This window comes from Cryptomeria japonica, chromosome 10 (genome assembly GCF_030272615.1).
Source record: "Cryptomeria japonica chromosome 10, Sugi_1.0, whole genome shotgun sequence".
NCBI lineage: Eukaryota > Viridiplantae > Streptophyta > Pinopsida > Cupressales > Cupressaceae > Cryptomeria > Cryptomeria japonica.
The window spans coordinates 857,187,550-857,212,494 of NC_081414.1; the positions used below are offsets into that span (position 1 = coordinate 857,187,550).

General features: G+C 35.6%; 1 protein-coding gene across 1 annotated transcript in view; it reads left to right on the top strand.

Annotated features, from left to right (window-relative positions):
• Positions 1–24,502, top strand: part of LOC131065150 (phosphate transporter PHO1 homolog 3) — an 85,147-nt gene extending 60,645 nt beyond the window's left edge. The window contains exon 5 of the mRNA XM_059212969.1: positions 24,350–24,502. Coding sequence (XP_059068952.1) covers positions 24,350–24,502 — 153 coding nt within the window. The remainder of the gene's footprint in view (positions 1–24,349) is intronic.
• The last annotated feature ends 443 nt before the right edge of the window (positions 24,503–24,945 follow it).

Sequence of the window (24,945 nt, forward strand, 5' to 3'; positions counted from 1 at the left end):
TCAAGTACTTGGATTGACTCAAGAATATACCTTTATCAGTCTGTAAATCTGAAATCCTAAAAAGAATTTTATTTCTCCAATCATAGACATTTCAAATTCTTGCTGCATTTCAATAGAAAATTCTTTACATAATCCATCTTCTCCTCCAAAGATTATATCATCAACAAAAAATTCTATAACCAAGATGTCATCATTAGTCACTTTATAATATAAGTTGTTGTCAGCATTACCTTTAGAAAAACCAATCTTCAAAAGATACTTATCCAATCTTGTATACCAAGCTCTTGGAGCTTGCTTCAACCCATACAAAGCTTTCCTTAACTTGCAAACCATATCTTTGTTATTTGTCAAAGAAAATCCATCAGGTTGTTCAATGTAAACTTCTTCTTCAAGATCTCCATTCAGAAATGCACATTTAATATCCATTTGATATGCTTTGTAGCTCTTATGTGGTGCAAAAGCCAAAAATAATCTGACTGCCTCAATTCTAGCTACCGGTGCAAAGGTCTCATTATAATCAATTCCCTATTTCTGAGAATATCCCTTACACACTAGTCTTGCTTTATTTCTGATAATCTTACCATCTTCATTAAGTTTGTTTCTGAATACCCATTTGGTTCCAATTACATTTTTATCTTTAGGCCGGGGAACTAATGTCCAAGTGTTATTCTTCTCAATTTGCTCTAATTCTTCTTCCATAACTTTAATCCAATGTTTACTTCACATTCCTCATTAATTGATGATGGTTCAATTTGAGAAATAAGACATACCTCTTCATTTTCCAATCTTCCTCTTGTCATAACTCCTTTATACTTGTTTCCAATTATCTGATCTTCAGAGTGATTCAGTCTTACATACTGAGGTGTCTTCGTTTGTTGTTGTTCCTTAGTTACTGTGGAATTTTTAGATGATACCGATGTAACTAGATCTTCATTTTGTACCGATGGATTCAGTGTAGGTTCATTTGTCAGAATTTCTATTGCCAGTTCAGAATCTATATACCTTGAAGTTCCTCTGAATTGTTCATTAATCTTCACATTTGTACTCTCAACAATTTTCTGCAATTTTTTTTTTAAAACATCTATATGCCTTACTCTTAGATGAATAACCAAGAAATATTCCTTCATCGCTTCTAGGATCAAATTTGCCAATATACTCATCTCTTCTAATATAGCATTTACTTCCAAATATTCTGAAATATTTAAGAGTAGGAGTAATACCAAACCATAGTTCATGAGGGGTCTTACCAGTTTCACCTTTGATGTGAACTTTGTTGAATGTATAGACCATTGTACTTACTGCCTCTCTCCAATACACATGTGGTAGATTTGCTTCTGATAACACACTTCTTGCTGCATCCAAGATAGTTTTGTTTTTCCTTTCAACAACTCCATTCTGTTGTGGTGTCTGAGGTGCTAATAGTTGTCTTCTGATTCCATTCACTTCACAGAATGCATTAAATTCCTTAGATGTAAATTCTCCTCCTTGATCTGATCTCAGACATTTGATTTTCTTACTGGTTTCATTTTCTACCATTGCTTTGAACAGTTTGAACTTTCCAAGTGCTTCTGATTTTTCTCTGAGAAAAGTAACACAACACATTCTAGAGTAGTCAGCAATGATTAGCATGAAATATCTATCACCTTGCAAACTTTTAGTTCTAGCTAGACCACATAAATTAGTATGGATTAAGTCAAGAGCATTATTTGATTTTTCTAGAATACTTTTAAAGTAGCTCTAACTTGTTTTCCAAATTGACATTCCTTACATACTGTATTGTGAAGTTTGACAATTTTAGGTAAACCTCTAACTGCCTTAGTAGTACTAATTTTTACCATGCAATCAAATTTTACATGATAGAGTCTCTTATGCCATAGTCAGCTTTCATCAATATGTGCAATCAAGCATGTCTTTATACTATTATTCAAATGAAAGATATTGCCTCTAGTTTGGTTACCGGTTGCAATTTCTAAACCAGTTCTATTCATGATTTTGCATTTTCCATTTTTGAATTGTAACTGAAATCCTTTTTCAACTAATTGACCAACACTTAAAAGATTATGCTTTAACCTTCAACATAGTAAACATTGTCAGTATTATGCTTACCATCAAGAGATATTGTACCTTTACCTTTGATCAGACAAGCTTATTCATCTCCAAATCTCACTAAGCCTCCATTATATTCTTGAAAGTTCAAGAATTTACTTTTATCTCTAGTCATATGATGTGAGCATCCTGAATCAATGATCCATTCATCCTCTACTTCGACTTTAGCTGTCAGGGCCTTCTCTACTGATTGAATGGTAGGTGTCGATTGGTCTTCTGTTATAGCAACAAAAATCCATCCATTGTCTGTCGGATCCTCATCAGAATTATGAGTCACTCCATCAGCAAGATAACAAGATTTGTCTTTATTCTTCTTAAATCTGTATCTTTGATATTCAGGGTTAGGCTTGTATGTTCTTCTAGCTTCTTCTCTTAGTCTAGCATGTCTATTAGGGCATCTAGAAGCCATATGACCGATCTTATTACAGTTAAAGCATTTAAAGGGTGCCTTACCTTCATACTTACTTCCAACTGGACCTTTAGGCATTTTTCTTGCAAATAATGCTTCAAGTTCTTCAAGTTCTCTTGCATAAAAGGCTTTCCAATCAGATTTGTCAAATGATGGTGTAGATGATGTTGATGCCTTAAAAGATAAATCTGTCTTTATAGTAGCAACAAGACCAAATTCCTCAATTTCAAAAGCTGAGAGTTTTCCAATCAATGTATCCCTAGTTACTGATGTATTAGGCATTGTTCTTAACTCATTTATAGCAATAACCTTCATTTTATATGTTGGTGGCAATCCTCTTAAAACTTTTGAAACAATTTCATCTTCACTTAAGGGTCCTCCACAACATTTAATACCCAAAACAATTTCATTAACTCTTTTCATAAAAGCATAAATCCTTTCATCTTCTTCCATTTTCAGATTTTCATACCTGACCCGGAAGCTTTCAAGTTTTGCAATTTTGACCATGGAATCTCCTTCATTCAGTGTTACCAAATGATCCCAAATAGCTTTAGTAGTGGATCTATCTAATAATCCCATGATTTGTTGATCTGTTAATGCACTCAAAAGTGCTTCTCTTGCTTTGCAATCATTTTCATCATCTTTTTCCCAAGGTAGGTGGATTAGGCTGACCAGGAGTAGGAGCAATATAACCATCTTTGTAACTTCCCAGATGCCTTTTCCAATACAATTCAGATGTGTCTCCATTTTGATCTTAAATTCAAAGTGTCCAAATGATGTCTTCGACATAACCAAGTGTTTTCCATGCCATTCCAAGTGTCAGTGATCATTATATCTTGCCGATGTACCAGATACCGGTGAATGTTGTTGATCATCCAAAGTGCCAGAGTTGATAAGGTTTAGTAGGTGTTGACATCAATGAAAAAACCATACCAAAATAGCAACAGATCCGCACTTCATCCTTTGGATTTTCCAGAGGAATTTCTTTGGTGGAGGCCGACCTTGTTGTTTTTAAATGTTAGGTCTTGTTCTTTGACATTTAATCCTTTTCTGGGCCGACCAGATCCCCTTGGATCGTATAAATCATTGTAATTGAGAATTAGAATGCAGTTAAGTTAAGATATAGAACATAGAAGATAGATCTTAAGATTTGACACCTAACAATCAAAGAGACTTCAACAACCCAAGAACCACAACAAGAAGTATCCAAATGCAATAAGCCATATCACATCACAAGGCTAATCATGAACATAGAAACTTCCAGAGGCATATTTGTTGGAAATTTGGAGGAATTTATTATGTGTTGCATTGATGTTTGTCATTGATGTCAACACTAGCTTCTTTGGTTATCTACCGAGTTCCAGTAGAGTGGCTGGACTTTAATGATGATCAGGAGATTTGTCTATGGTATGTTTTGATTGGTGGAACTGGTTTGGTTTGGTCATTCATGTTATTCAGATGCATGTCACATTCAGTTGGTTCAGGATTTGGTGATCTGGAAGCTATCATATATTCTAGTAAGCCTTTTGGTTATCGATAAGGGTTCTCCCGGTAGAGCTTTTTTGAAGATCATTTGATGGATTCGATAAGTGGTGTTGGTGCAGCTTCTAGAAGGTTTTGAAGATGTTGATGGTTATCGTATTCATGCTCTAGTTGATTTGTGGTATTTCATCTGGCTTATGGTGACCTATTTTAGGTCCAGTCTTATTCTGGTAGGTTATGGAGCGATTTATGTAATGTGTTGGTGGATGCTCCTAATGCATTACCGATTGGATTTATTGTTTGGTTAATGTTGTTTCGATCTTAGGACAACTTGGACTATCATTGGTTTACAGGTTTATCTAATGGATTTATTGTATTATCTTTTAGGTGGCCGACCTAATTGTTTAGGTCCTGGGTTGGTATAAAAATGATGTAATCTCTTTGTACATTGTGGCATCGATCATGGTTATGGGATTATCTATCTATGAATAAAGTTATAATCATATGTAGAGGTTTTGGTTGATTATAGGTGATCAAATTAGGTTTGTGTAAGAGGTTTAAGACCTCCAGCATTGAGCTTAACTGAAATTGTACTTAGTCATAGGAGATGTTATTCTTGCAGATCATTCTTATTTTCGGAATGTAGTCTAGATATCTTTTCTAGTCAGTGAGGCTTTTTTGTAATGAGTAGTGCACTCTAGGATGTTGGCCTTCCTGCATGTGGAGGCCCCTTATTGTAATCACATACTTATTGCAGAAGTATCATCCGACTGTGGGTAGGCTTCCCACCGTGGTTTTTCCCTTTATCGAGTTTTCCATGTACAAATCTTGGTGTTGTGTTGTGGATGCATGGTAATTGGTTTATGATTTATGTTTGTGCTTAATTGATATATCTTCTATTCCAGTATTTGGTTTATGCATTCTAGTAAAAGGTTTTGTGTGCTTAAAATTTCATAATTTGTTAACAACTGATTCACCCCCCACCCCCTCTTAGTTGTTCACCGGTTATCCTAACATAGCCGACTGTAAAAGTGAGGCTGAGGGTTTCTATAAATAAATATAATAATCATGCAAAATGTATGCTAGTGAATGTCTTTGAGTGTATGATCGAGTTGTGTGTGCGAACAAGTGATTTGATCTTTCAGAAGTGTGAAGGAGAAGAGAAGTGTTGCAGAGAATATTATGTGCTTAACCGGAACTGTAGTCAGGCATATGGAGATACTATTTTCATAATTCATGTGATCCAGATTGTAGTCTGAATGTTTTTGTAGTCTAAATGTTTCGGGTTTTGAAGGGACCCGAAACCCTCAAATTTCACTAGGATCTGTAACCCCCAATACAACGCTGCCAAAAGGAAAGAACATTAGAAAACCAGCAGCCCAACCATAGCCAGGAGTGAAAAAATAAGCCCCAAAAACAAGATTGAAAAACCATCCTTAATCACAAGTCAAGGGTTTTACTAAGGCTCCCTTAACCTTTAACTGATACCATGGGTGAAACCAGGCACCCATCACCTTCAATGAAACCAGATTACAACAGATAAATGTACAATTGCAATCTAGACATGGGGTTTTGAAAGGCTCCCCTAACCTTCATCATGGGTTTTGAACTGGCCTCCAAACCCAGTTGAGAAGGTTTTTTCTAGGCTCCCTTAACCTACAATATAGTCATTAGCCTGCTAACTGCAAAATCTATCCTTAACCAAAAACAACAGCTGGCCAAACTGGGCCCTTGAAAATTTCTAGCATCCAGCCTACTTGTGGGTTTAACAAGGCTCCCACAACCGGAACAAACAAAAAATGGAGAAACAAGGGGGCTTTTAAAGGCTCCCCTAACCTTCAAAATGGGTTTTGAGGTGGCTCCCATAACCACTTGGTTGATAACAATACCCTCAAAGCTAATGATCATCACACCACAATCAACAAAAAATCTATCCACCCCTATAGGATAGAAACCCACCTCAATAGGGGCTAAAAGGAAGGAAACCACCAACAAAGAGACCAAAGTGCCAAACCATGAACCAAAGTACAGCAAGAAGGAAATGGTAACACAGTAAGAAACTGGACATCTGGGTTTTACGAGGGCTCCCAAAACCATACGATGGAAAAGAGGCCAAAACTAAACCAACTCCAAGAAGCTAAGACAAACTAGGTTCTCCACCTCTATAGGAGAAAGAGAGTAGAAACTTAACACCAAGGATAGGGAATCAAACAACCAACCTGCCTCAATAAAAACAACAACACCAACCATCCATGAGCACCACCCAAACTCCACCACAACACCCAAATCCACCTCAAAAAGAGAAAGGTTGTCTCCAAAACCATCCATCTTCATCTTCGAAGAAGGAAGGGCCATCTAAGTAAGCCCAAGACAAAACCCATGTTGCAAAGAGAGGGTAGTCTAAAAGATACAACAAAAAAGAACTTAGCTGGACCCAAGAAGACTTCCCTTCACCAAAAATTCAAAAAAGCACCAGGGCACAGAAGAAAATAGCAACAAACCCATAAGGCCTGCCAAATCAAACAAAGAAAAAAGGGAAAAGGGTACAAAAAATTGCAACCTGACCCTCAAGGCCTTCAGCCATGGATTCAAGAGGACCACCACCACTATGAAGAACAGAGAGGAGAGCCCTAAAGAAAGGGTTCCGCCTGGGTCCCAAAGCTTTCCCCCACTCCAAATCAAAATAGAGAAGGAGGGAGGAATGCAAAAAACACCAACATCAACTAAGGAGTCCGCAGCAAAATCCCAGTTGCACCTCACATAAGCAACCACAAAATGACTTAAGAAACCCAAATAGGAGACATCGACATCCTCCCCACGCACAACGCAAAAGACACAGGAAACCCTAGAAGGGCACCGTCGAACAACACCATCAGCCTCCAACCAACGCACCTGTCCAATCTACATGCCGAAACCAAAAAAACACCCTCCCTCCAAGCATCAGGCAAGGCATCCATTCTTTTTGTTACCAATCTCGATCTCTGACTGCAGACATCCAATCTCCCCAACTCTAGAAGCACAAAAATGAAAAGTACTCCATCTGGGCCCAGATAAACCCACACCATCCGCCACTCCAAGCTTAATGTTTTTAATTTTACAATTTCATAATAAAAAAACATGTATTCTTAACACCTTTGTTCACCAAGATCCCAATGTGGGCAAGGTGAGAGCATACAACAGAAGAAGTTGGATTTATTATTATAAAAAATGCTTGTTGGTTGCAAGTTATACCGCTCAAGATAGCAACTAATACAAAAATTTAGAAGTAATAAAATAATTTTCTAGTAGTAAGCTTTCTATATTAAATACAAATGGAAACTCAAAATAGTTGAAGCTAGTGCCAGTGGGAAGCCTTCCGAAACAAATTCCAAAATCCCAATTGGTGGTGAACTACACTAATTAATGTTAGAAATATAAATACTATAAATGAAAGTGATTTTTAATGTTGTGTGGCATAGCCATCCATATTTACAATATTTGAATTCACCTCTAAACTTTAATATTTTTGGTGGAAAATTACATAGAAAAATTACATCAATATAACAATTCTTATATCATAAAATAATTTGATAAGCTAATAAGTTAAATAACCACAAGTAGATGTACCAAATCATAATTATAATATCAAAAAATGATTAACATTGTCTTTGATGTTGACTGGTAGACTTGAAGCGTGTCTAAATTGATATCTTATACAATTGTGATTATATTTTGTGTAGTACAACAACTCTTTTTAATCACGCAAATTGTATATTCCTTCAGCCAAGATGAATAGCTATTTTCCTTAACGAGTATAATTTAGAAGTCACATTGGAATTCCAAGAATTTCCACTCATAATTCTATATTTAAATGCCACCATGAGGATTTGAAAATATCCATCTTTAGAACCCTATGGCTTTGCCATTTGAGAACAATCCCATTGACTAAAACATTATGATATATTTTAAGGAAATTTTACACCACCATGATGTTGAATATCAGGGCAACTGAGAGTGGGGGGGGTGAAACAGTTGATAGTAATTTTTTATTTTTATCCTTAATGCACAGATTTGGAATAATGAACAGAATTAACAAAACTTGAAAACACATGCAAGAGTCAGAACAGACGCAAGAAATGCCAAATTTTACATGGAAAACCCAAGAAGAGAAAAACCACAGATAATGCTAATTCTCAATATATAAACACCAATTAAGGTGGCACCACTTAAGGTGATTTTTACAAAGGGGTGGCTCACTACCAAGGTGCTCACTGCTGGTGGGCTCACTGCCCTGAAAGGCTCACTCCTAATTTTCTCACTACAAGTGGGCTCACTACCCTAAAAGGCCTAATGCTGAAGAAGAAAGCAAAATAAAGAGAATCCACCACAAAAACACAGTTTGTACTATCAGAATTGCTTCCAGTAACAATCCATGACAATATACTCACTTAATTTCTAGATTCTTTCAATCTTGCATGTCTTCAACACAAAAATCCATATATCAATTCCTTAAATCAAACTCCTATATATATATATATATATATATATATATATATATATATATATATATATATATATATATATATATATATATATATATATATATATATATATATATATATATATATATATATCTCCAAAAATTATAATTCGCAATGTTTGTTGAGACAAAGATCTAGAGTAGGTCTCTACTAGACATTTTGGTGGTGGTAAGGAATGAGAAGCAGACCATATCATATTGTTCCTCATCGAACATATAAAAAATCTACATATAATACCAAAGCCGGACCCAAAATGCATATGCAGGTTACACAACCTCAATATCTGGTGCAAGACCTCAAGCTTTGAACCAATCCAAACCCAAGAATAATACTAAGAAACATCTTCTGAGATACTAAATGCATCTGATGAAATCGGGAAACCTCTAAACACACGACATAACTAAACCAAACACTCCTTCTTATCATACCATGTCCAGACCTATTTTGGACCAAAGGGTTTGACAACATATAATGTAGTGCTAACAATCTCCCCCTTTGTCATTGTTGGCAACATCCATCAAAAACAACAACAACAACATATAAAATGAAAGATCATCATTATGCACAACCATCTCTCTCTCCCCCTTTGACAGCAATGACAAAGGTGGACAATAAATCCCCCTGAAAAAACTCATTCCTGCTCCCCCTGAGAGGAAGCACGCAAGCATTAGTCTAGAAAATAATGTACATGTTTCTCACTAGATCAATGCACATCTAAAATGCATATTGGTTCAAATTGGTAGGGATTAATACCTCTAAATTCTAGCAAAGATACTCAAAATTATCTTTGCACAATGCCTTAGTAAATATGTCTGCAATCTACTCTTTTGTAGGCACATACTCAAGTCTGACCTCATTGTCTAGAACTTTTTCCCTCAAGAAGTGATACGTGATAGATATATGCTTTGTTCTAGAATGTTGTAGCAGATTTGAAATTTTTATTGCACTAGTATTATCACTCATGATTGAGATAGGATCATCAAAATTTACACCAATATCCTTCAAAGTTTGCTTCATCCATAAAATCTCAGGAGTGCAACAAGAAGATTCTACAATGTACTCTGCTTGTGCCATAGATAAAGACTTGTCCATGCAACTAACCGAGAGCCAATAAAGAAAACTCCTCCACTTGTACTTTTTATGTCATCCACACTTCTAGCCCAATCTTTATCTGTATAAGTTGTAAGGGTAAAATATAAGTTTCTAGGATACCACAAACTAAATTCTTTTGTACCTTTAAGATATCAGAAAATCTTTTTCACTACCACAACATGTGATCTTTCGGTTCTTGCTAAAACCTTGCTGCCAAACATATTGCATACATGATATCCATTCTGGTAGTAGTCAGATATAACAATCCTCCAATCATTGACCTATACCGAATAGCATCTGTCTTAGGTGATTTGTCATCCTTAGATAACTTGCATCTGATACTCATAGGTGTACATACCAGTTTGGAATTCTCCAACCCAAAATTCTTCAACAGTTCTTTGACATACTTAGATTGAGAAATAAAAAGTCCTTTATCATTCTGATTAACTTGCAATCTAAGAAAGAAGTTTAACTCACCAATCATGAACATTTCAAATTATTTCTGCATCTCAACAACAAATCTACTGCACATGTCTTCACTTGCTCCAAAGATTATATCATCAACATATACTACCACAATTATAATTTTACTTGAACCAGTCTTGAAGTACAAGTTGTTGTCCATTGAACCCTTCTGAAAACCTTGATCAATTAGGTACTTGTCTAATCTCCCATACCAAGCTCTAGGAGTGTTCTCAGTCCATACAAAGCCTTTTTCAATCTGCAAACATGTTTGGATCATCCTTCAATTTGAATCCTTTTGGTTGTTCAATGTAGACCTCTTCTTTCAATTCTCCATTCAGAAATATTGATTTCACATCCATCTGATAAACTTTGAAGTCCTTGAATGATACAAACACCAAGAACATCTAGATTGCTTCCATTCTTGCAATCGAGGCATAAGTCTCATCAAAGTCAATTCCTTCAATCTAAGTGTATCCTTTACAAACTAACCTTGTCTTATTCCTTACAACCTTTCCATCTTCATCTAGCTTGTTTTGGAATACCCATTTAGTTCCAATCACATTCGTATCTTCTAGTCTGCTGACCAATCCCATGTCTGGTTTTTCTCAATTTGATCTAGTTCATCTCTCATTGTCTTCATCTAGTTCTGATCTTTACAAGCTTCTTCTACTATCTTTGGCTCAGTTTCATATAGAAAACACAACAAGACATGTTCTTGAGTTGCTTTGGTTCTTGTGATAACTCCTTTTGTCTTGTCTCCGATGATCTGTTCTTTTGAGTGATTCTTTCTAGCATACCTTGGAGACTTGGATGCAAATGCCGGAGCATCTTTATCATTCTTTTCTTCACTCCTACTTTCTCCCATCTTTTCCTTTTCTCTGAACTCATCTAATTCATAACCTACTACTATCTCTGAATCTTTTGAAGTATTTTCATCAACTTTTACACTTGCACTTTCAACAATATTATTCAATCTTTTGTTGAAAAATAAATATGCTTTGCTCTTTGTTGAATAACCCAAGAATATGCCTTCATCTTCTTCAATGTCAAAATTTCCAAGATTATCCTCATCTCTCCAATATAGCACTTGCTTCCAAAAACTTTGGAGTATTTTACTGTTGGAGTTCTACCATAGCATAGTTCATAAGATGTCTTACCATACTTTCTTCGATACAAAATTTTGTTGAGTGTATATGTCTCTATATGAATTGCTTCTTTCCATTAAACTTTTGGTAACTCTGCTCCTTTTATCATAGTTATGGCTGCTTCTTGTATAGTCCAATTCATTATTTCAACTACACCATCCTGTTGAGGTGTTTGGGGAGCTAAGAACTATCTTTTGATGTCATGCTTCTCATAGAATTCATTGAACTCATCCGAGATGAATTCTCCTCCTCTATCAGACATTAAATAGTTGATTTTCCTTTCACCTTGCAGGATTCTTGTCCAGGTTGGACCACAGAGATCTATGTGAACCAAATCTAGTAATCCAGTGGACGAATACTCCTTTCCTCTGAAAGTGCTTCTATTATGCTTTCCTATTTGACATTCCCTGCATATGTTGTTTTCTGGCTTAGTCAATCTGGGCAAATCTCTTACCGCACCTTCTTGAGCTAATTTGTATCAAGTTATCAAAATTGATATGACACATCCTCTAGTGCTATAGCCAATTTTCATCAAGTTGTGATATCAAGTAGTGTTTTGTAGCTCCTTCCAACTGGTGCATATTTTCATTTTTCCTTCTTCCAGTTGCAATCACTGTTTCAGACTCCTAAATCTCACATCCATTGTCCTGAAAAACAACATTGTATCCTTTTTTGCACATCTGTCCAACACTCAAAAGATTATGATGCAAACCCTTCACATAATAAACATTGTTAGTGTTATGTTTTCCATCAAAAGTAATTGAACCAATACCAACAATTTATGCCATCTGATCATCTCCAAATCTAATTAAACCTCCATCATATTTTTCAAGTTTTATGAATTTACTTTTATCACTGGTCATATAATTTGAACATCCATTGTCATCAACCATTCATTCTTGTCTCTTCTAGCATGATATGCATTAGAAACAGTCTTAGAGATATCAAACTTAGGAAGTTTTGTATCTACCAAAAACAAGAAATCACCTTCATCATAGTCTGATTCATCATCTTAAATACCAGTTGTTGGATATTGTTGACAAGTTTGTTGGAATGTGTTGTTGTCATTGATGTCAACATATTTCTCTATGTATTCCTTGCAATCAGATTAAGTGAGTTGGTTTAGCTAGTGTGTTGCAGATGAGTTGTTTCAGATTAAAGGGTTTTGAGATAAGTATCTCTAGTTGATTCAGCTAAATTTTCAGAGGTTCGCATGGAGATTTGACCGAGTTATAAGATCTGGTATTGTGGCTGGTTTTTCAATTGTTCAGTGTTGATCAGTGTTCTGGATTTTGCTCCGCATTGCTTCGCATTGCAATATCTTGGTTTCAAAATTTGGTAGAGTGTTTGGGATGTTCTAGTGTGTCCTCAATTCAGATGGTTCATGATTTGGAGGTCCGCTAGTAAATCTTTCAATTTGATAGTCATTGCAGTTAATGTTCTTGAAGTTTGGTATAATGATGATGAAGATTCTAGTAAGTGGTGTTGGTGCAGATGTTGTTGTGGTAATTCATGATGCTTGTGGATGTTTCTAGATCATTTCCCATTTGTGTTGGTGGTCTGCATTGATCATTGTGCTCATTATTGATTATTTTTCTTGATCCAGTGGTGTTTTTCATGTTCTAGGTCGACATGATGTTTGTAGCGTGTTGCGGATGTTCGATGCATAATTCTTGGAGGTGTTTCATGTTCGAGGTATTGATTTAGGTCCATACTATGTCTTAGCTAACAATTTTTTTGTCACATTTAATATTGTAGCGTGTATGGTTATATCTTTGTAATTTGTGATGTGTGTCGAGTCGACCTTGAAATATAGGTTGATGATATGTATAAATAAATGTAATACTCATGTGAGAGAGTGATCTGTGTGTGCGAATAATGTATTAATCATTCGATAGCAAAGAAGAAGTGTGAAGAAGTGTGAAATATTAGATTATGTGTTATGTTCTTAATTGGAACTGTAACCAGGCATGAGGAGACACTATTCTATTAGTTCATGATCTTTTGGATGTAATCCGATTGTTTTTGTAAGATGGTGAGTCTTCCCCAGGGTTGTAGCCCTTGTTGTTGTTTGTTTTTTAGCAGCGCATGTGCATTCCCCATTGTAATATTTTATATACTTCTAATAGGGTATCATCATATTGTGGGTAGGTTGCCACCATGGTTTTTCCCTTGACTGGGTTTTCCTCGTCAAAAATCTTGGTGTTATGTGTGTTATTGATGTGGTATCGATTTATGCTTTCACTCTTAATTATCAGATCTAAAATTGTGTTTAAGTTAAGTAAAGTTTTTGAAACAATTGATTCACCCCCCTCTCAGTCATTTGCCTTGTTGCCAACAATTGGTATCAAAGCTAGATCCTCTGAAAGAAGTTTGATCGCTTGAGGTGATCTGGGATGGAAACCTATGCTTACAAGAAGGATAGTTCAAGATTTGATGGAACGGATTACTCTCTTTGGAAAAACCAAATGGTGTGTCACTTGAGATGCATCAGTGAAGATTACTAGAAGATTACTAAGAATGTGTATAATGTTCCTGTGAATGGTGCTACAACTCCAGATGAGATAAAGGAAGCTAAATATAATATTAGAGCTAAGGAAGCATTGTTGAGTGCCCTGACTGATTCTAAGATGACTAATGTTATGGATTTAAAGACTACTCATGAGATTTGGAAGAAGATAGAGACTTTGTATGAAGGTGACAACCATGTGAAAGTTGATAAGTTGTAGAGCCTAAAGGGAAAGTATGAGATGCTGAGAATGGGCGAAGATGAGAATATTACCTCCTTTATGCAGAAATTGAATGAGCTTGTGTTGAATATCAGATGTACCGGTGGAGTGTTAGAAGAATCAGATATTGTAGCTAAAGTGTTGAGATCCTTGCCTCCTGCTTACAAACACAAAGTTGTTGCTATTGAGGAGATTTGAATGGTGGCAAATGTGACTAGAGACATACTGATTAGCAAGCTTGTTGCCTTTGAGTTGAGAGAATTTGGTGAATCTCTTCCTAAGTCAGAATATGCATTCAAAGCTACTATTTCTAGGAAGCAGAAATATGATCCAGGAGAAAGTTCTACAAGGGTGTCAAGATATGAGAAGGAGATGAGAGACCTTGAAGAAGAAGAAGAAGAAAGAGAGCTTAAGGAGATTAAAGGCCTTATTGCCAGGAGATTTCTCTAGTAAGTATGAAGGGAAATTGCCTCTTAAATATTTTTCTTGCAATAAGATAGGTCATTTTGCTTCAAGGTGTCCGAAAAGAGTTCCCAGGAAGCAATAAAAGCCTAAATATCAAAAGAAATGTTATTATGTTGCTGATGAAGGTGTAACAGATGATGAATCTGTTAAGAGAAATTTGAGAGATGAATGGGTGTTTATTGCTATCAAGGAAGATGATACAGTGCCTACTGATTCTACTAGTTTTATTAATGAGGAGAAAGCTTTGGCTGCTAAAGTTGAAGAGAAAGATGAATGGGTTATTGACAGTGGTTTCTCTCATCATATGATAGGTGATAAGAGTAAGTTTGTGAGTATGGAAAAGTATGATGGTGGTGTAGTAAGATTTGGTGATGACAAAGCTGGTATAATCTGTGGTAGAGGCTCCATTTATCTTGATGGTAAGCATATTATTAATGATGTCTTGTATGTAGAAGGTCTAAAGCATAATCTTTTGAGTGTTGGACAGATGGTTGAGAAGGGATATGACTTGCAATTCAAAAATGACAAATGTAAGATCTTAAGTAGTTCCAAAATTGAGATTGCATCAGGGACAAAGACTAAAGGTAATATCTTTCACTTGAATGTTGGTGAAAGTTGTTTGATTACTTAGATTGATGAAAGTTGGTTATGGCATAAAAAAATGTGTCATGTGAATTTTGATTGCATGGTTAAGATAAGTTCTACTCAAGCAGTAAGATATTTTCCTAAGTTGGTAAAGCCTACTAATTTGGTATGCAAGGAATGTCAAATAATAAAGCAGACAAGAGTTACTTTCAAAAGCAAAACAACATTGTTCTAATAGATTATTGGATCTTGTGCATACCGATTTGTATGGTCCTTCTAGAGTGAGAAGCTTGTAGGGAGATAGGTATTTCATGTTGTTGATTGATGACTATTCAAGGATGATGTGGGTTATTTTCTTAAGGGAGAAATCTAAAGCATTGGAGAAGTTCAAGATTTTCAAAGCTATGGTTGAGACTGAGATGGGACTGAAGCTGAAGTGTCTGAGATTTGACATCTAGGTGGTGATTTCACTTTCGGTGAGTTCAATACATTTTGTAAAGACCATGGAGTGAAGAGACAGTTATCTCCTTCGCGGACCCCTCAGCAGAATGGCATTGTGGAGATAAAGAAAATGACAATTTAGGAAGCTACCAGAACCATGATGATTGAAGGAAATTTTCTGCATATCTATTGGAGAGAAGTTGTGAGTATTGTTGTATACACTCTTACTCGGGTTCATATCAAAGGTGATACCAGTAATACTCCTTATGAGTTATGGTTTGGTCATGTTCCTGTAGTTAGATTTTCATAAAATTTGGAAGTAAATGCTATATCAAAAGAGATGAAGATTTAGGAAAGTTTGATGCTAGATGTGATGAAGGAATATTTGTTGGTTATTATACTAAGAGAAAGGCCTACCGGTGTCATAACAAGAGATTGAGAAAGATAGTTGAGAGTGCTAATGTGAAAGTTGATGAAATCAATGTGAGATAGATCAAATCTTGCAGATATGATTCAAATGATCAGGATGTCAATTTAGATAAAGGAAAGTAAGTGCAGACCCAAAATCAAATTCATATTGTTCCGGAAATGCTTGAGAATGAAGGAGAAAGTACAAGTGCTAGTGTAGAAGAAAGAGCTCAAGAGTCTGAAAATCAAGAAAATCCTAAGACTTCTAGGTATGTAATCTTGAATCATTTAGAGAATCAAATCATAGGTGATAAGAATGAAGGTGTACAGACTAGAAGAAGAATTGTTGAAGAGTATTGTTTTATTTCTAAAATTGAACCTAAGGATGTTAATGAAGCATGTAAAGATGAAAAATGTGTTAAAGCAATGGAAGAAGAATTAAACTAGATTGAGAAGAATAATGCATGGACTCTTGTTCCCAGACCTAAGGATAAGAATGTGATTGGAACTAAATGGATCTTTCAAAACAAATTAAATGAGGAAGGTGAAGTGGTTAGGAACAAAGCAAGACTTGTTTGCAAGGGATATTCTCAAATGCAAGGAGTTGACTTTGAGGAGACTTTTTCTCCAGTGGAAAGAATTGAAACTGTTAGGTTATTTCTTACTTATGTTGCTTACAAAGATTTCAAAGTTTATCAGATGGATGTCAAGTCAGTCTTTCTTAATAGTGAGTTGGAAGAGGAAGATTATATTGAGAAACTAGACGGATTCCAGTTGACAGATCATGAAGATATCATTTGCAGATTTAAGAAATTACTATATGGACTCAAGAAAGCCCCAAGAGCTTGGTATGCCAGATTGGATAAGTATTTGTTGAAACTTGGATTCAATAAAGGTACTTATAATAATAATTTGTATTTCAATTTTGACCATGATAACATTTTGATTGTTGAATTTTTTGTTGATGATATTATGGTGGAGATGATAGTTTGTACAAGAAGTTTGTTGATGATATGCATAATAAGTTTGAAATGTCTATAATTGGTGAGATGAAATTCATTTTGGGATTGCAAATTACTCAGCTAGATAAAGGCATTTTTATATCACAATCCAAGTATGTGACGGAATTTTTGAAGAATTTTGGTTTAGATGACTCAAAGCAAGTTGGTACTCCTATCGTGATTGGATGTAAGTTGACTAAGGATGATGATTCTCCAAAAGAAAATCAGACCAAATACAGATCTATGATTGGTGGATATCTTTATTTGACTCAGACTAGACTGGATATTTTGAATGTTGTGTTTCTTGTTGCTAGATTCCAAGATGGTCCTTAGGAATCTCATGACACTGCAGTTAAGAGAATTTTCAGATATTTGAAAGGGATAGTTGATTTTGGATTGTGGTACCTTAAAGAAGATGACTTTACCATGAGTGATTTTACTGGTGCTAATTGGCCAGGTGATGTTGACGACCAGAAGAGTACTAGTGGTGGTGTATTATTCTTGGGAAAGAGATTGGTTTCATGGATGAGTAAGAAAAAGAATGTCATTTCTTTATCTACTGTAGAGGCAGAATACATTGTTACTGCTAGCAATTGTACTTGAAGGTGATGTGGATGAAGCTGATGTTGAAGGATATTATATTTTTTTATGATGATCCTACTACTATATACTATGATAATTCAAGTGCTATCAACATTTCTAAGAATTCAGTGTTGCACTCAAAAACTAAGCATATATCAATAAAGTTTCATTTCTTGAGAGAAAAGGTGAATGAGAAGGAAGTTAGATTGGAGCATGTATCTACAAAGGAACAATTTGTAGATATCTTCACGAAGCCTTTTCCTAAGGATACTTTTGAGCATCTCAGAGAAAAGCTAGGGGTAATTTCCCCACTTGATAAGAACTAAGATGCATGGATTTGCATCAGTTCGATGAATTTCACAGAGATGTCTTGTGATCCAAATTGATGTGTGGTGGCTGCTACTTAGGGGGAGTAGTCAAATGTTTAGATTTGTTAGTTTTGATGTTCACTTGTGGGGAGATAGATTTTGGCTAAAGGGAGAGAGATTTGTGCAATATGTGACTTTAACATTGATTTCAAAGGGGGAGAGAGAGTTATGTGAAAAACTTGTGTTGAGTTGTGTGCATGATCTCTTGGGGAGTTGAGTATTTTCTTTCTTTGCATTGATTGTTTTTCACACTCATATGTTTCCATCAATGTCAAAGGGGGAGATTGTTGGATATTGTTGAGAAGTTTGTTGGAATGTGTTGTTGTCATTGATGTCAACATATTCCTCTCTGTGTTCTAGTGTTGCAGTCATATTAAGTGAGTTAGTTTGGCCGATAGTGTGTTGCAGATGAGTTGTTGCGGATTAAAGGGTTTTAAGATAAGTATCTCTAGTTGATTCAACTAAAGTTTTAGTGGTTCGCATGGAGATTTGATCAAGTTATGAGATTTGCGGTTGGTTTTTCAATTGTTTAGCGTTGATCAATGTTTTGTATTTTGCTCCGTATTTCTTTGCATTGCAATATCTTGGTTTGTGGATTTGGAAAAGTGTTTGGGATGTTCTGGTGTGTCCTCAATTCAAATGGTTCATGATTTGGAGGTTTGCAAGTGAATCTTTCAGTTTAACAGCCATTGCAATTAGTGTTCTTGAAGTTTGGTATAATGATGATGAAGATTCCAGTAAGTGGTGTTGGTGCCGATGTTGTTGTGGTAATTCATGATGCTTGTGGATGTTTCTATATCATGTCCTATTTGAGTTGGTGGTTTGCATTGATCATTGTGCTTGCTATTGATTATTTTCCTTGATCTGGTGGTGTTCTTCATGGTCTTGGTCGACATGATGATTGTAGCATGTTGCGAATGTAATGAGGCATAATTATTGGAGATGTTTCATGTTCAAGGTGTTTATTTAGGTCCATACTATGTCTTAGCCAACATTGTTTTGGTCCGCATATAATATTGTAGCGTGTATGGTTATATCTTTGTAATTTGTCATGTGTGTTGGGTCGACCTTGAAATATAGGTTGATGATATGTATAAATAAATGTAATACTCATGTGAGAGAGTGATCTGTGTGTGTGAACAATGTATTAATTATTTGATAGCAGAGAAGAAGTGTGAAAAAGTAGATTATGTGTTATGTGCTTAACCAGAACTATAACCAGGCATGAGGAGATGCTATTCTATCAATTCATGATCTTCCGGATGTAATCCAGATGTTTTTGTAAGACATTGAGCCTTCCCCATGGTTGTAGCCCTTGTTTTTGTTTGTTTTTAGCAGTGAGCTCTAGGCAGTGTGCCTGAATGCATGTGCATTCCCTATTGTAATATTTCATATACTTCTAATAGGGTATCATCATATTGTGGGTAGATTCCCACCGTGGTTTTTCCCTTGATCGGTTTTTCCACATCAAAATTCTTGGTTTTATATGTGTTATTGATGTGGTATTGATTTATGCTTTCACTATTAATTATCAGATCTAAAATTGTGTTTAAGTTAAGTAATTTTTTTGAAACAGCCGATTCACCTCCACCCCCCCCCCCCCACCTCATTTTTTTGCCTTGTTGCCAACACCAACATCATCCTTAACATAATATGCCTTCTTATTTAACTTTCCCTTGTGTTCCTTAAACTTTTGTCTATTTCCTTTTTCTAGACATCTAGTTGCAATATGACGAATCTTACCACATCTAAAACATTTGAAGGGTAACATACCTTTGTATTTGCCAGTGCCTTTCTTCAGATTTCTCAAAATGTTTTCTTCCACCTCATCCTAGATCTCATCATCATCTAGATTGTCTTCAGATGTCTTGAATGTGGTCTCTGACTTGTCTTTGTCCTTTCCAAACTTCCTTACTTCGAATGCAGTCAGGGTAACAAACAATTACTTTCTGGTGAATTTCTTCAATCACTAATATCTTATCACTATAGTTACAAGTAATGTCATTGGGATCTTTTTAATCACATCTTCATCACTCAAGGTGCCTTCGAGTTCTTTGATCTCATTCACTGCAGTGTCAACCTTCTCAAAATGTCTCACAACATCTTCTCCTTCTTCCATCCTTGGGTTTTTGTATCTTCTCTTGGCTATTAACCTCTTTGTCAACTTGACTCTCTCATTCCCTTCATAGATATCTTTCAATTTCTGCCAAACCTCATGAGTAGTATTCAAAGAGATAACCTTATTTAATTCAGTTTTTGATAGTGCACTTAAAAATAGCATACCTCGCCTTTTCATTCTCTTCATAAGCTTGAATCTCATCTAGAGTGCTAAGACCATTTGTCGATAGAACATACTTAGTCTCCACAGCCTTCCAAGTATTGTAACCTAGCAAAACCAAATATCTTCTCATCTTTACTTTCCAAAAGCTATAATTAAATCCATCAAAGATAAGAATGGATAAATTATGTGCCATCAGATCAGGATCTACCTTAAGTGGTTAATATTTATATCAAGGAACCATGACTCTGATACCAATTGTTGAATATCCTGGCGATTGAGAGGGGGGGTGAATCAGTTGATATTATTTTTTTCTTTTTATCCTTAATGCACAAATCTAGAATAATGAACAAAACTTGAAAACGCATGCAATAATTAGAACAGACACGAGAAACACCAAATTATACGTGGAAAACCCAAGAAGGGAAAAACCATGGAGAATGTTGATTCTCAATTTATAAACATCGATTAAAGTAATTTTTATAAAGGGGTGTCTCACTGCCAAGGTGCTCACTGTTGGTGGTCTCACTACCCTAAAAGGCTCACTGTTGATTTTCTCACTACAAGTGGGCTCGCTACCTTGAAAGGCTCAGTGCCAAAGAATAAAGAAAGATAAAGAGAATCCATCACAAAAACACAGTGTGTACTGCCAGAACTGCTTCCGGTAACAATCCACAACACTATACTCACTCAACTATTGGATCCTTTCAATCTTGCATGTCTTCAACACAAAAAGACGTATATCAATTCATCAAATCAAACTCCTATATATATTGTCTCCAAAAATCATAATTCTTAATTCCGGTTGAGACAAAGATCTAGAATAGGTCTATAATGGACATTCCGATGGTGGTAAGGAATGAGAAGTGGACCATATCACATCGTTCCTCATCGAACATATCAAGACACTACATACAATACCAAAGCCATACCCAAAATGCATCCACATGTTACACAACCTCAATATTTGGTCCAAGACCTTGAACTCCAGACCAATCTGGACCCAAGAATAATACTGAGAAACATCTTCTGAGATACCAAATGCATCTGATGAAACCGAGAGACCTCCAAGCACACAAAATACCTAAACCAAACACTCCTTCTTATCATACCATGTCTGGACCTATTTCAAACCAAAGGATTTGACATCAATGACAACATATAATGTAGTGCTAAAACATGAGTTAGTTGGGGGTGAGGAGAAGGGGGGGTGTTTTGTTATTTAATATAGGTAAACTAAACCTTACTAAGTCTTTCTACTAGTTAATAAGTATTCCTACTCCTATGGAGATTTCCTTTACTTCTAGTCATATCTCTAACCTTGTCAAATTCTTGTAGTTCCCCTTGTCTCGTTATTCTTCAAAATTTTGACTAGTGGGTGACCTTGCATAATTCCATTAAGTTGTTGGATACATCCCAATACCGCTCATATCTCCATGATCTCTTGATGACCCTTATTCTTCCACACACTTGATAACAGGAAAAATTTTGCATGTCAATGGGATAAATCCTTATACCCCTCAAGACTTCATAGTTCCCCTTTGACCCATATTTATTGAAATTCCATCAAAAGTGAGACTCTATGTTGTAGACACATCCAAGTCCCCCTAGAATTTTTGGAACCTTCCTAAAGGCCTAGATTTATTTTCTACATGGAAACTTGATTCATAGCTACCACCTAGCAGATATGCAACTTGAATAGCTTTTTCCACTTCTGACAACACATAGACACACACACATTAGAATGAATCCACTCAACAATATATATGCATTCCTACTTTGATTATATCCTCAAGTAGGCGCAAAACTTATTTACAACATCTGCAAGTTGGCCACATGAATAAAACTTAAACCAAAATGTGTAACAAACCTCATTCAAAACACAACATATTACACTAGGATTTGAAACAAGTTATGCATTACCCAATACTAACTCGACTAGTCTAACTTCTCCATGGTTTTCTATATAAATGGGTTCCATTTATCTTGGAGATACGTTTTTGGGAGCAAGGTTAGAAGAATTCAAGGAGCAAAGGTTGGAGAATTTTTTTTAGGTTGATTTCTACATTTATGTAGGGCTGAATGCCAATGCCTATGTAAAAGGGTGTGTATGATGAACTGTAAATTTTTTGTAATGATTAGGACCCCTATTGTAATGCTTTTATTGTATTATTAATAAATGGATTTTTTATTAGTGATCTTGTGATTTTGAATAACTACTAAGATTAGTAGTTTGTTAAAACCCTTGAGCCTAGAATGGCACCATCCATTCATTTCAATAAGTGTGCCCCCACTTCAAGGTGTCCCCATGGTCACAACAAGAGAGCCCCTACATTAGATCCAAATTCTAACTTTAGTTACATCAAGTGACACTTTTACAAAATGAGATCTTAAAACCTGTGACTTTGGAGGAGATGAGATTATTCATCTTATCGAGGTAGTTTGCAATCTTCGTGTATTTTGCCTCCTTGAAATTGACCATTGTCTACACTTTTCCTCTTTATTTTCATATCTACACAGAACATTTCCAACTATAATATCTGACAAGAATCTCTGTCTACTATGTTTTGGTGGACATCAATGCTGCATTTCAAAGATTCTACATTGGTACACATAAGGAGGATGGTGACTTATGTTGCAGAATACGACTTTAAACTTACAAGTTACATCTGCTTTTAAGTTCCTAAATCTTCCCAACGAATTCATTATGTGCATATTATAGCCACTCCATTCCATGAGTTTTCATTTCTATGATACTTTTGCCAAACGACTCCACATCATATGAATGTCAACCTCGAGCCTTCTTGACCATTAGAATTTGATGGATTTTCATAACCTGTTTCAAAGCTTCATCTACCGTTGCACAAAGTTGGGGGAATTAGCTTTGCCGCTTGCAACGAGAAGTAACTTAGAAGATTTGAATAACTTGCCGATGGTATTATTGAACTTAACTTTCCGTGACTTTGGGGAGCTCTCAACAATTCGCCAATGGATAAGTGAAACTTTGAAAATATGCAGCATGAAAGTATATAGACCTCTTTTGAAAGTAAACAAACTTGCCAACTTAGCCAAAATCACGTCTTCATCAATATTCATAAGTTGTTTTGAAATTCAATCAGTAACTTGAGAGTCTTGGGCAAAACACTGATTTTTATTAATTCATTATTCTCCCTCTTAACATTTTGAACAACTTAAATCAACTTATCCAACTAGCATATGAATAGACTATTATAACTAACTCTTTCGCAGTGAGAATGTATCGGTGTTTCAATAACTTTGCAAACTTGGGTGAATTGCCGATGATGGTGCAAATAGAATCAACCTGCCAACTTACAGCAAATACATATCGGCCCCTTCATCCTTCACTCTAACTTGTCAGTGTATCCTTCTATTGTCGAAATCTTCCACATAGGCAGTTTCATGTATGCTTGTTAGCTGATTAAATTGGCTTATTTTATTCTTTATTCAACTCAGCAATAGGTCGATTGGAGTTAACTTCTCTTGCTTTGTCCACGTTTGGAATTGAATTTGCAAGTACTTGGAGTGGAACATTGCCTTGAACGAGATGGATACTCATCACCTTGATTTTTACTGAAATAAAAGCTTTTAATTTTGGCAATTCTCGATCAGCATGATTCCATTCTTGGAAGCATTTTTTGATGATAGGAAACCTTTTAAACCAACAATTATCACACGGAAGATTTCAAATGCCAAAATTTCAAAATTTTCCAAGTTTAAAATAGGGGCTAACACACTCCAAGATATGCAAAGCAATTTTCCATCAAGCTTTCAAGCTTTCACAGTGTGAGTTTGACAGTCTAATCCTAAAGTTTGAATCTTGAAACTGAGAGTTCCAAGCAGCAATCTAGTGCCAAAGATTCCCAAACATCTTTTCGAAGGCCTAATTTCTGGGATCAAGGGTCAAAATGATAATCAACAACATGAAATGCTGCATCTACATAACAAAGGGCTAGTCTTGCAATGGATTTGTGATGAAGCCAAAGTTTCTTTGAATCCTTAGATGTTTAAGGTTTGTCCTTTCCCCATCCATGCATGTATGCCGAAATTCCTAAGAGGGATATACCATCCACGGTTTCAAGATAAGACGATTGTATGTGAGGATAAATTCCTCAGTGAGTGAAATACCCTAGTAATGGAGTCTCATGAGAGGTGTTCAAGAAGGGTGTGTGAATGAGTAAAAAGGATGTTTGTAATATTAACCCTAGAAATCCTTAAGGTAATTAATGGTAATAATATCTGATTGTCCTTACAGATTAATGCCACTGGAAAGGAGCTAGAGGACGAAGGATCCAGAGTATGTAGTCAATGTGAAGAGGTTGTTTGCAGAAAGGCCAAGGTTGCAGGATCATCCGGAGAAGCTGATGATTTGAAAGACTTCCAGATATCATTTCCAATCATCGCATGATTGATTAAGAGGAAACGGGGAAACAAGAGATCAAAATTTTGAAGATGATATCTTTCTAAAGAAGATTGAAAGTAACATGCTCACAGAAATGGTTTTGATAGAGCAATCTATAAAATTTGCCAATAAAGAACGTGTTATAGAGTCAAAGACTAAGTATGGAGATGAAAGATCGCTATCACAATGGAGAAAGCCAAGAAATATCATTTCCAGAATTTTGGAAAAGGATGACTGATTATAGAAATACTATAGGAAACATACAAAATAGAGAGATGATAGTTGGATATGAGATGGGAAAATAATTTATTGTAAAAGGGGAATTGATTTATTGTAAGATAATAATATTTTGGTAAAATATAAATTAATATTATAATGTCTAAGTATTATTATTTTCGAAAGTTATTTATCAAAAAGTTGTTGTTTTGTCTTTTTGTGCTAGGAAATGT